The sequence below is a fragment of the Oryza sativa genome, chromosome 1 (assembly GCF_034140825.1).
Source record: "Oryza sativa Japonica Group chromosome 1, ASM3414082v1".
In the NCBI taxonomy this organism is placed as follows: Eukaryota; Viridiplantae; Streptophyta; class Magnoliopsida; order Poales; family Poaceae; genus Oryza; species Oryza sativa.
Window position 1 is genome coordinate 36,239,183 of NC_089035.1, and position 12,760 is coordinate 36,251,942.

General features: G+C 43.9%; 1 protein-coding gene across 1 annotated transcript; it reads left to right on the forward strand.

Annotated features, from left to right (window-relative positions):
- Window positions 1-5,386: 5,386 nt before the first annotated feature.
- Window positions 5,387-11,483, forward strand: LOC4327438 (calcium-dependent protein kinase 3-like). The gene is made up of 7 exons (NM_001409107.1): window positions 5,387-6,260; window positions 8,253-8,396; window positions 8,476-8,628; window positions 9,016-9,131; window positions 9,244-9,411; window positions 10,722-10,952; window positions 11,044-11,483. The coding sequence occupies exons 1-7, from the start codon at window positions 5,567-5,569 to the stop codon at window positions 11,191-11,193; spliced, it is 1,656 nt and encodes a 551-aa protein (NP_001396036.1). The 5' UTR covers window positions 5,387-5,566; the 3' UTR covers window positions 11,194-11,483.
- Window positions 11,484-12,760: the final 1,277 nt, after the last annotated feature.

Sequence of the window (12,760 nt, forward strand, 5' to 3'; positions counted from 1 at the left end):
AAACATGGTTTTAATATAAAAACGACATTATCATTGTGTAACATACTAATTAGACACTAACTGTAGTACATACAAAAACAGTAGTGTCTAGTATACCTCACATGCCGGTTAGTTTTGGCGGGCAAAGAGGCAAAGCGAGCATGATTATTCATGTCCATTTACCTATTCGGTATAGGTTTTGACATGCCTAATCTTAACATGTTTACACTCACTATTTAAGGTCCCGTTTGACTGTTTGAGTTCATTGAAGATTAAATACGGATACGTAAAACTAAAAAATAATTAGCACATAATTAATTGAGTTTTAATTATTTTAAACTATAAAAATAAATTTATATGATATTTTAAATCACTTTATAGAAAGTTCCCATACAAAATATATCGTTTAGCAATTTAAAAATGCGTTAACGAAAATCTAAATAAAATTTATATCCTAATAGCACTACTGGAGAAACCATCTTTGGTCGATTGTCCAAAAGCATTTTTAGTCCCGTTTATAAGTGCAAGAGGACTATGTGATCTTTACTCCCGATTGATAACACCAACCGGGACTAAAGATAGTTCCAGTTCACCTCGTGTCAGAGGCTGTCAGGTCCCCAGAGATCTTTAAGGAGTAAAGATCATAACTTTAGTCCCGATTGTTGTTTCCAACCGGGACTAAAGTTTATGTAGATCTTTAATCCCGGTCGGTGTTACTAACCGGGACTTAAAAATAAAAAATCTCTTGCACTAATCTTCAAAAAAATTTATCTCCTATTCCTCCCCCTCTCTCTCACACTCTTATCCTCTCCTTATATTCCTATTCCTCCTCCTCTCTATCACAGTCTTATCCTCTCTTTCTCTAGGAATAAACGGCGCCGGCGAGGAGCGAGCGGGGCGCGGCGGCGACCTACGCACGGTGGCGGGGCCAGCGAGCAGCGGCCAGCGAGGCCGGCAGCGGGGCGCGGTCGGCGGCAACCGGACGGGGGCGGTGGCGGCCACCGGCCTGGGGAGGCGACGGTAGAAGCGGCAGCCGAGGCAGCGGCGGGAGCCCGCAGTAGGAGGCGGCGGACGGCGGCTAGATTTCTTACTTTTTTTTCTTTTTTTTTCTTTTTTTTAAGAATTTGTGATTTATTGGATCTGTGTTATATTTGATCTGTGATGTATTTTTTTAGAATTTGTGATTTTTTTGACAATTTGTGATGTGAATATTATGATTTGTGATGTTGTTACTTTGATTTGGGGATGTAGGAGTAGGGGAGAAAACAGTACGGAAACAGACAGAAACCATCTTTATTGTTTTCATATTATTTTCGGAATCGGATCGAAAATCCCGGATACGAAAACGGAATCGAATATTATCGAAACCGAAAACGGAGCGAAAACGAATCGGCGCGCATACGGTAACGAAAATTTATCGGAATAAAAAACCCCTCCAAATGATAAATCCAATTTTCAAGTCTCAATGGTCAACAATTCATCATAAAACACAATCATATAAGTCCAATTGTTATGTATCAATAGTACATCACAAAACACAACCTAAGGAATACATTATCTATGTTTAAGAGAGTAATGTTGTTGATAAATCCCAATGCAGGAAAAAAATATTCTTATATAATTTTAGATTTCCATAACAAATATTTTTTTAAAAAATAGCAGCCAAACACCATAGTATTCACTATTTATTGCTTAAAAAAAGAATCCAGGGTATTTCAGTCACAAAACTTCTAGAAATTCCGAGAAATTTTCCAAAAATTCCGAGAAAATTTCTGGAAAGTTTCCGACCGATTCCGAGTTCCAACGGAAACTGCCCTTATCATTTTCGATTCCGTTTCCGAGAAAATATTTTCGAATTCGTTTCTGTTTCTGAAAAATTCTGACCGACAGATTCCGTTTTTGAAAATAGGTCCGGAATCCGGAAAGTTTCCGTACCGTTTTCACCCCTATGTAGGAGCAACTCGATTTGGAATTTATGATTTTGGTGAGATTGGTGTGAAATCAATATTCAAATAACAATGAAAAAAAAGAGACGAATAGGGACCAATGACCTGGCACTATCCTCGGGCCATTTTTAGTCCCGGTTGATGTTACTGACCGGAAAGATACATCTTTAGTCTTGATTATTTAAACCGGAACTACCGAATTCATAGTCCGGTTATATAATCGGAACTGTAAGGGTTTTACGAACCGTGGGTAAAAACCCTTGCTCCAGCAGTGTAGAAAAGAATGGAGCCTTAAATGTTCAATCGGTAATAATTGCCATCCTTACCTGCAATCTCACCGTATCATTGTCGCCGGCGCCGCCAGATGCACTGTTGCTCTACACGACCATGCTAAAGGACACCAACTACAGCTGTTCTCTTTACCAAGTAGTACCACCACGCGATCTATTGTTCCAACACCCGCGCAAGTACGCCCCATCAGAATTGTGCGCGTTAGCCTGCAGTGGCAGCGGCTCCGATCAACCAATCATTCGGGCAGGCGAATTTAATTCCGCTGCAACCGCTCGACGTCGACGGCTCTCGTTGGTGTGTGAATGCGAGATCGCCGGGCGTTTACGCGCTCCGCCCGGCAGTAAACAGTGCTTCGCACCGCTTTTATTAGGCCTCAACATGTGACCGGCTCGATCGTCCTGATAGACGGACAGCCGAGTGCCACCGAATTCAGCTCGTTCTTCTTAACGCGAGACTAGCTAGATACTACTTCACCTACCCGCGATAATCGTCCAGTCTCCTGGAGAAGCAACACGAGATACGGAGCAAGATATATTGACAGCTACATGCTGCTACTGTTGCTGCATGGATGAACCAAACCAACCGATCTTGTGGCTGCTGCAGGTTCGCCGATCGGTCATGCAGTCATGCAGAAGATGGAGAAGAAGGGTGGTGTTGTGTTGTGTTGTACGGGCGCAGGGTAGATGATGGCATCCGAAGAAAAAGGAGGGCGGGAGGTGGAGCCCTGGCCAGCGGCAGCACAGCATCAGCTCGGTGCTTTTTCAGGCAAAGGTTTGGTACGGCGCGGGGGACTTTGCTGTCGCCGAGATCCGTTTTCCGGTAGCGAGGTCAGCAGTCGTTGGTTTTTGGGTGTCACCTGCTTGGGACGGACGACTGGGACCGCTGCTTCCTGCGCACGCTGCACGCAGCAAAGGCTTCTCCAATCTCTCTCGCCCCCACTGCAGATGTGACCGGGGAAATTATTCTAATCCTTCAAGGGAGTTCCCTCATTTATTTAAAAGCTATTTAAACGGTTATAAAAAATTTTGGAAAAATTTGACAATATTCATACAACACATATATACAACTCCACAAAATCTTAAGTCCAAACTCAACTCACACGCCGAGATATAAAAAAGATAAATTCAGCATATGAGTAGTAGCGTACTGTTTATATCTAAATTTGTCTTTTTTTTTCGATGTGTAGATCGAATTTGAACTTGAATTTTGGTAGACTAGTAGGTATCATTATACTCTACATTGTCAATTTTTTCAGATTTTTTCATAACTATTTGCATCGAATTTAAAAGAAAAAAAGGTATACGAGGGGATATCCTTTCGAGGGATTAGAATCCACTCCCGATGTGACCGCTGAGCCCCTCCGTTTCATACTATACTGCTCACGATGAGATACAGTAACCGCGCGCTTTGCTATAGCTGCATGTTCTGCTTTCGAATTCGCTGTGCACGACGGCGATCTCTCATCTCCCGCGGCTCATCCCGCGAGGAGAAAAAAAAGAAGGCGAGGATAACCCTGTGACGCATGCGGGCAAACATGGCCACACGTAGAAACAGTCTCGTTACTTCGTTCACCGGTGATTTTTCATTTTTCATGCTTTGGCTGCCTCACAGGTCGTATTCTGCTCACTGTTGCATGGTTAATGTCGAAGCAAACGGGGAGGTTTGCTTTTTTGTCGAGCAGTCGTTGTCGCCCCTTGCCGTCGGAAGCATGGCTAATTAAGCCAAGATGACAGCCGTAGCTAGCTCCGCTTTGTCCCTGAGTGTTTCGGAAGCATTCGCTGTCCGGCCACAGATACACACACTTGAATTTGCTCATATTGGTTAAAAGCTGGAACGCTTTTTGCAAGGGTTTCAAAAATGGAAGGGAAGAAGACCTCCGTTGTTACCGATCCAAATACCGTCTACTAGTTTATTGCCGGCTAGAAGCTAGAAACGTGTAACAAGTCCATCTCACAGCTGTGTAAGTGTAGGTTAGGCTTTGGCTTTTGATCCATTGATGGCGTTGAAGGTTGGCAAGAGAACGTTGAAATTTTAACGAGAGGCTTCTAACGGTAGTTGCAACGGCCCACGTATTGTTGACATTTTCGCATTTCAACGTCTCGAGCTACAGGAACGATAGCGTAAACTACACTTATTGAGTGGTATAGACATAATCGCACAGTGACACACAAACATCACGCACGCAAAATCACGGCATATTGTTCCGCAGCTAGGCGCTGCAAAGACAGCAACAATACTATACTACACAGCTTCGTTAACACGATCTTTGACGGTCTCTGAAACAGTGACAGGGACAGTTCAGAAGGTTGAATCCTAAACACATCGGTTTTCGGAGCTCAGGCAAGTCTCTAGCAAAAAAGAAACAAAACAGAAGATGCATAGAGGAAAAGCGTATGTGCCGCAGTGATTTTCTTGTTAAATCACACTGCTAATATGGCTTGATGTTCTTAACCGTTTAAGATTAGAGCCTCATTATTTGGCTTATGATTTATATGCCAATATTAATATTTGAATTCTAAAACTTGATTTTAAAGTTGATTTAATATTATTTAAAATGTAATTTTTATATTAACTTTTAAGTCGATAAAAACACATATACAAAATTTTAATTATAATTATTTTTTAACTATTAATGTGCCATTATGGCTTATAATAAGAAGTAAGCAACAAATAAGAACATAGATTATTAACCCAATTATTAGCACGATTATATAATAAAATAAATTAACAAATAGCCTGGAATAATAATAATCTTAAAAATACAGTAGAAAAAATGTAGTAATGTTTTGTGAGAGAACTTATTTTTAGATACTTGACCAAAATAATCCAGCAAAAAAACCGGGCAGACTGTGAGAGATTAGAGATAAGACGGCGCCACGGCGGACGCCCTTTCCGTCCTTTTTCTCTCGCGCACACGCCGTTAGACAACCGGAGCGGCGACCAGCGCAGTCAAACCCCCCCCTAGCCGTCCTTCCCCACACCGGCTCACCGCACCGCCGCGAAAGCCCAAAAACGCACCGGAGAACCCACCCAAAAAAACCGTAAGGGCCCCACCGGTCAGCGACAAATCTCGCACACGCCACGGCGCCACGTGGGAATGTTCCCCCACCCTCGTCCTCGTCGGCCCAAGGCTAAAAGCTACCGCCGGCTACGCGTCCCCAGCGCCTCCCTCCCGTCCCTTTACCGTTACCATTACCAAACTCGTCACAGTTTTACCGCTCCTCTACTCATCTCCTCTCTCTCTTCTACCTCACTTCACCAATTCCTTCTCCTCCCATCTCCCAATCCCCCACCGCGGCGCCCAATGCAGCACAAACCCTAGCCCTCCCTCCCCTTGATCTCGCGCGAGCATGGGGAACTGCTGCCGCTCGCCGGCCGCCGCGGCGCGGGAGGACGTCAAGTCGTCTCACTTCCCCGCATCGGCCGGGAAGAAGAAGCCCCACCAGGCGCGGAACGGCGGCGTGGGGGGAGGCGGCGGCGGGGGCGGCGGCGGCGGAGGAGGAGGAGGAGCGGGGCAGAAGCGGCTCCCCGTGCTCGGGGAGGAAGGGTGCGAGCTGATCGGAGGGATCGACGACAAGTACGCGCTGGACCGGGAGCTCGGGCGGGGGGAGTTCGGGGTGACGTACCTGTGCATGGATCGGGACACCAAGGAGCTGCTCGCCTGCAAGTCCATCTCCAAGCGGAAGCTGAGGACGGCGGTCGACGTGGAGGACGTGCGCCGGGAGGTCGCCATCATGCGCCACCTCCCCAAGAGCGCCAGCATCGTGTCGCTGCGGGAGGCGTGCGAGGACGAGGGCGCCGTGCACCTCGTCATGGAGCTCTGCGAAGGCGGGGAGCTCTTCGACCGCATCGTCGCGCGGGGCCACTACACGGAGCGCGCCGCCGCCAATGTCACCCGCACCATCGTGGAGGTCGTCCAGCTCTGCCACCGCCACGGCGTTATCCACCGGGACCTCAAGCCCGAGAACTTCCTCTTCGCCAACAAGAAGGAGAACTCGCCGCTCAAGGCCATCGATTTCGGCCTCTCCATCTTCTTCAAGCCCGGTAAGCCCTGCAGAATCGAGATCCGTTCCCAATTTCGAACAATTATCCACTCGCACTTCTGAATTTCCGTACAGCCTCGTGAGATCTCTAGCCTAATGGTCTGTTTTGGGTGGAATACTTGGTAGTGGATACCGCCGTAGCTAAATGCAGTTGTTCTGCTGTGTAATCTGCAAAGATTTTGCATTTCTTCCATAGAGGAAAAAGCTATCACCAGTTTTTGTACTTCTAGTTGAAGGCAGGATTTTTGGGTGGTCAATCGAATACTGTATATGACAGCGCCTTTACTATGGTATTTGGATGGAGTTAGTGTCTTTTTCACCAAACCGTAGTTCAATGTTGGTTGTTCCCCTTGCTATGGGATGCTATTTTGCTGGAATTGGTGCACTCCTTAGTAGTTCAATGCTGATAATTTGCAGAACACTAGTTCAATATTGGCCATTTCTATGATTGCATCAGTCTCAGTAGTTTGGTTTCCTGAAGACTGTATTGTGGGTTCAGTATTTGGTACACTAGGTTTAGGATCTAAGGTGTCTGTTGTATGGACTTACTATTTATAGAATCCAGAAGAAACAAATGCTGATGCATAGTCATGGCTAAATTTAGTTTTGTTGCACCAGACATGTTATTTGTACATTCATTGTGTCAATACATTATGTTGAGTTCAGCGTGCTGTACTTTGGGAGAACGCTATAGAACTGAAACTGCTATGTCTTAGCAGTAAATGCACTAACCTTACTACAGCAGTGGTGATTATGGCACTTAATTTACATATAAACTTATCACATGTTTTTACCAGTTGGAACATGGGATGTATTAAGTAAGACACATCCCTGCCTTTAGCACAATACTCTATTTCATGTTTTTAACTTGATTAGATTGGATTCCCTTTTAGGTGCTTCTCATCTTTAAGTATTCCCTTTATATTAGTTCATCTTCCCCTTTTCATGTTCAGTATTTTATGATTAATTAAGCTTTTTCAGTATGACTTTGGCATTGAACCGCAATTTTTTGCATGCCATAGCGGGAAACATGCCAAATTTACACAAGTAGTTGTATTTGTCATAACTCTTAAATGCTGTGATGTAACTTATTCAAGTACTTAATCCTTAGTCTAAAATTTACCGCCTGTTTTGCACATATGTTTGGATTGCTATTAAGAATTGTGCCATCTAAATTAACATTGTACCTTTCTCTACATTGTTCATTTAGTATTTTTTTCTTTTCATTTGGAACATATGCAATGCCATAATTGTCTTTCGGGGGGAAAGCTTGATGGCCAACCTTTGTTGATCAGACAGGGATAGAAATAGAGAAATGCACACTAATGGAATAGTGGCAAAAGATAGAAGCGTGATTTTTTTATGGAAAAGAAAGAATAGAGTTGTGAAGAGTGGCACAAGATTAAAAAAAAAAGTCTCTTAGAACAAAATGCAGCAAGCTCACTGAGGCTAACACCTAAAGCACCTAGCAGCCAAGGCAGTCCGCACTGCTGCACAGGGCAAGCTCATTGCCTATATACCTCATTTTATGTTTTTTTTTATCTTCAGTGATTATTGGATTCTTCTTAGCTGCTACATACGCACTGCTATGCACTAATCACCCGGAGGCATTGAATTCTTATGGTGACATTGCTACCTTGCTTGTGTCATATTTTACATTTTTCTGCAGACAACTGAATTTTGTTATGTTACCTTGTAACAAGGTAGAGCATTTCGACACAGAAGGCTCAGAAACTTGAATAGTTTCTTGTTTGTTTGTGGAACCCCTGTGAGTTGAACTCCTTAGTATGTTTCATGAAAATTATGGTACCTAAGAATCATGAGGAAATGAGAGAGAATTGAATATGAAGTCAATCCTTGTCAATAATGGCATTTTCCTGTTTTATAATGTTGTGGACTCACAGTGCTTGTACAACAGTTGATCGTTGTTCTTTGTATACAGACAAAACTCCTAGTTCCATCCAGTCCTTATGTGATTGTTATGTTCTTTTAGGTGAGAAGTTTTCTGAAATTGTGGGAAGCCCATATTACATGGCTCCAGAGGTATTGAAGAGAAACTATGGTCCGGAAATAGATATTTGGAGTGCAGGAGTTATCTTGTATATTTTGTTATGTGGAGTTCCTCCATTTTGGGCTGGTATGTTGCTTTTCTTTTAAAACCTTCGCTATCATTGGCTGTCATCTCCCTCAAACAATCTCGCCTGGAATTTTTTCAGAGACTGAGCAAGGGGTGGCACAAGCCATTCTTCGTGGAAATATCGATTTCAAACGCGAACCCTGGCCAAATGTTTCAGAAAATGCTAAAGATTTGGTTCGACGCATGTTGGAGCCTGATCCAAAACTCAGGTTAACTGCAAAGCAAGTTCTTGGTACGTTTTACATAGCACTACAAAAAAATAGACACCTGATATTCTACTTGCGTGCATCATACCATAAAATATCAAATTCAATGATCATTCAAACTTGATTATATTTTCTGTTCTTTCCAGCATTATAGCATTGTGATGGAATCTGATTCGATATTACTAGTTCTCCATTTCTTGGGATCACTAGCCATACATAAATTAATCATTGTCTAATATAGGCAACATATACCATATATTGTCTTTTAACGACATGGTATTTTCGTTTGTGAATTAGGATCTAGAGCATTAAAAAGGTCACTACTTACATTAATTAGTATAAATAACTTGTTAACTTTTGTTATTTTCCTTTTTTTCTTGGGGAATCTTGATATCCTTTCTTTTTTACCACAGAACATCCATGGCTTCAAAATGCTAAGAAAGCTCCAAATGTTCCTCTTGGAGATATTGTGAAGTCAAGGCTCAAACAATTTTCTAGAATGAATAGATTCAAAAGAAGAGCACTAAGGGTCTGTATCTTGCTCTCTTAACCTTTCCATCTTGTTCCGATGCTTTCCACCAAGTATCTACCATGTCAATCTACTGTTGAGTGACAAAAACTTATGTTGGGTATCTGACTAGGTCATTGCCGATCATTTATCTGCTGAGGAAGTTGAGGACATAAAGGAGATGTTCAAGGCTATGGACACTGATAACGATGGCATTGTATCTTATGAAGAATTAAAGAGCGGGATAGCAAAATTTGGTTCTCATCTGGCAGAATCGGAAGTGCAGATGCTTATCGAAGCTGTAAGTGTTTTCAGATATTCAGCCACAAATTTGTGGATTTTCAAAGTCACTGATCTGTGCATCCTTCATTTAGTAGGCCATGATATAGGCCCCTCTGATATCCCACAATAGCACAAGTACCCATCTGAGTCAAACATGCTCTGGGAGGTCTATATGACTATATATGTCTATATGGTCCAATTCCTTCACATATAGCAGTTTCAAGGATGCACACGGGACTATATAGGAGGAACTAGATGTTAGGGGGCTTCTAACTTAGAAACCTCAACTGCTGCATCTATTTGTTTTATATACATGGTACACATGATCTTTTCAATGAGATCGACAATTTTTGCATGACCATGTTTTCTGTCGGTCCATTGCCCCAGTTTTCATGCTAACCTATTGCTTACGTGTAAAATATGTATTGATTTTGTTCTGTTATTCACGATATATTTTTAGAATTAGAGTACATGTCAATGGCCAATGGAGTATTGCATCAATGTGTTTCCTTCCAGAATAAGACTGAAAATTTGCAATGGATATTTATTCTAGTTCACCACTTGTTCTAGGTTCATGTAACTGGTATCCTTCTAGCTGACAAAAGCTAGGATAAAAGCATTTGGGGTGCATGATTTCTACATCATATTCGAGTATTTTGTCTGTTCCATCTTCACTAGTGTTATTAATGGCTTGTTAGTGTTGCTTAGGTGTAGGAGCTGAACCTGCACTTGTAGATTGTAGGACTAGGAAACTAGCTGGTACGATTTGATTGTAGTACAATTATTTGCTGGGATAAATATATTTTTCTTCTCATTTTTTAAGCAATAGGAGTGGTTTTACTTTTCACCATATGTGTATCAAGAAACTTATGTGTAGTAAGTAGCCTTGTGAAGTAACAGAACGGTAGGGCAAATAGAATGAAGTATTGCATCTTGTTTTGATGTGCACAATGAAAGTTACCTAACCTTCATATAGAACCACCATTCTGGCAGTTCCATTTCGGGGCTTAAGACCCTTTGGAACCATATCATCACTTGAGTTATGTGTTTCCTTTGGTGGATCGTGTTTGATGATGGATCCGCATGGTCCACGGCATCACCTGTGGAGCTGTCTTGATCGAGTAAATGGTTAATATATTACTACTACAATATAACGCAAGGAACAAAGTAGTGTGCAGGGAGAAGCATATTCATAGAAGTGGGATAGATTACTGAATTCACGACTAACACTCACTTTTGTAGATGTATTATGGTTATCGTTAATCAGATAGTTCGTATAGTACTAGACTACTTTGCAAGTCTTTAATTGATCATGTGTTTTGCAAATAGGTGGATACAAATGGTAAGGATGCTCTAGATTATGGTGAATTTTTGGCTGTCTCTCTTCATTTGCAAAGGATGGCAAATGATGAGCACCTCCGGCGAGCCTTCCTATTTTTTGACAAGGATGGCAATGGCTACATAGAGCCTGAAGAGCTTCGAGAGGCTCTAGTGGACGATGGAGCAGGTGACAGCATGGAAGTGGTGAACGACATATTGCAAGAAGTTGACACTGATAAGGTGATGATATTTCTGAATACAACCATTCTTTTGGTAATATCGTTCAAAACTTTTTTTTATCTAAATAACATATGTTTTCTTTTCACTGCAGGATGGCAAGATTAGCTATGACGAATTTGTAGCAATGATGAAGACGGGCACAGATTGGAGAAAGGCGTCCCGGCATTACTCTAGAGGAAGATTCAACAGCCTTAGCATGAAGCTTATAAAGGATGGGTCCGTAAAACTGGTCAATGAGTGAAGGCCTAAGGGTGATAATTTTATGCGTGTAGTTTAGGCCTTTGGGCTCGCTAAGCAGAAACCCTTTCTCCTTTTCTTCTCATGATTATTTTGCGTGGAAATTTAGATAGGTGGAACCTCCCGATTGGCTTACCTGTGTAATTAGCTCATCTGACAAGCACGCGCCGAATGATATACCAAATGCTGTGCGCCTGCTTAGCCCTCGTGGCCTTGTTCCTATGGGGTACCTGATGCCAAGTGTTGTACAATGTTTTGCCGTGTTCAAATGCAATTTGTTCATTTGGGGTGCTATCTAGCCTGTCGCAAAATTCAATGTGCTCGTGGAGGCATCGAGTGCGTGCTATCGACTGAACGAAAGTTACGAGGCAGTGTTCATCTAGTACACCAGGTACTAATATCGAATTCTGTTCTATCTGCCCCCAAGTTGTTCTGACCCGCGATGCTTTCGTAATCAAGAAGTCTGAGATCGATGCCGCTCGAATTCAACCACGCGCCGGAATTTTTCCCGTGGTAATGCTACATCATCAGAAATGCATCACTGCTGGAGAGCACCACCGGGCGCATCAACCGTGGAGCATAATTAAGATAAGGTTAATGCTGCCAAATTCAGGGAACAAGATTAAACCAGGACGAACACGGCTCTATTATTTTAATAGGCACCCTCTAAACCCCACGGTCAAACCTAGCAACAGGTGATGACGCATCGATCCCAAATTCCCAATTCGATCTCTTGCTGCTCCATCCGCCGGAATAAAAACGCAAAATCCTCGTGCGCGGGTGGCCCTTCCTTTCCACCAGGGCATAACGTGTCTTCGTTTTCGCTTCTCCCAAACAAAAGCGAAATCAAATCAACTGCCTGCATTGCCTTGTGGCGCTGGTTCCGCCGCCTAATTGCACAGTCGCACCGCATCCCATGCCAAGTATCGTGGAATGCCCGCGCAGCACATACGCCGTCGTCAGAAAAGCGGCCGCGAAGCCGTCAATTCGGTCGCTGTAGGCTGTAGCAGTGGCACGGTCAGCCCCCATCACGACGAACCCACAGTCCCACACGCGGGCCACTGTCACAGTCACTCCACTGCACTCCACTCCGCCGAGCAGCGCGGGCCGATGTCACGGTCGAATCATCAGCGGGAAAGCGGGAGCCCGCGACGTGCACGTAGCACGACCGGGGCCTCGGCCGTGGCCCAACAACGCAAGCGCGGAAGCGGGTGGCGCCGAGACCGACACGCGAGGAGAGGAGGCCGAGAGATCGACAGCCGTCCATGCGGCGGGCCGTCAAATCTGTCCGTTGCACGCAGCTAGGAGTACTAGCATACTATACCTGTCGGCAGATATCGCGCTCGTGCGCATTTCCGTTCCCACCCGCGGCTGGCTGCGCCGCAATCGCGCCGTGCCGCCGCACACCCTGCTGCCCCTCGGTGTGCTCTGCACCACCCGTGAAGCCAAAAAGGCCAAAGCCAAAGCCAAAGCCACGGGGCGCAGCGAATATCTAATACACGTTTCGGCGTTTCGCTCGATCGGTACTAGTACCGGGGGGAATATTATATCTGATTACGTTTCGGCGCGTT

What these genes read in the sequence shown, in the direction of transcription:
- LOC4327438 (NM_001409107.1), top strand. Translation starts at nt 5,567, where the DNA reads ATGGGGAACTGCTGCCGCTCGCCGGCCGCCGCGGCGCGGGAGGACGTC. An exon ending in AACTGCAAAGCAAGTTCTTG is followed by an intron (nt 8,629 to 9,015) that starts GTACGTTTTACA and finishes TTTTTACCACAG; the next exon opens with AACATCCATGGCTTCAAAAT. An exon ending in AAGAAGTTGACACTGATAAG is followed by an intron (nt 10,953 to 11,043) that starts GTGATGATATTT and finishes TTTTCACTGCAG; the next exon opens with GATGGCAAGATTAGCTATGA.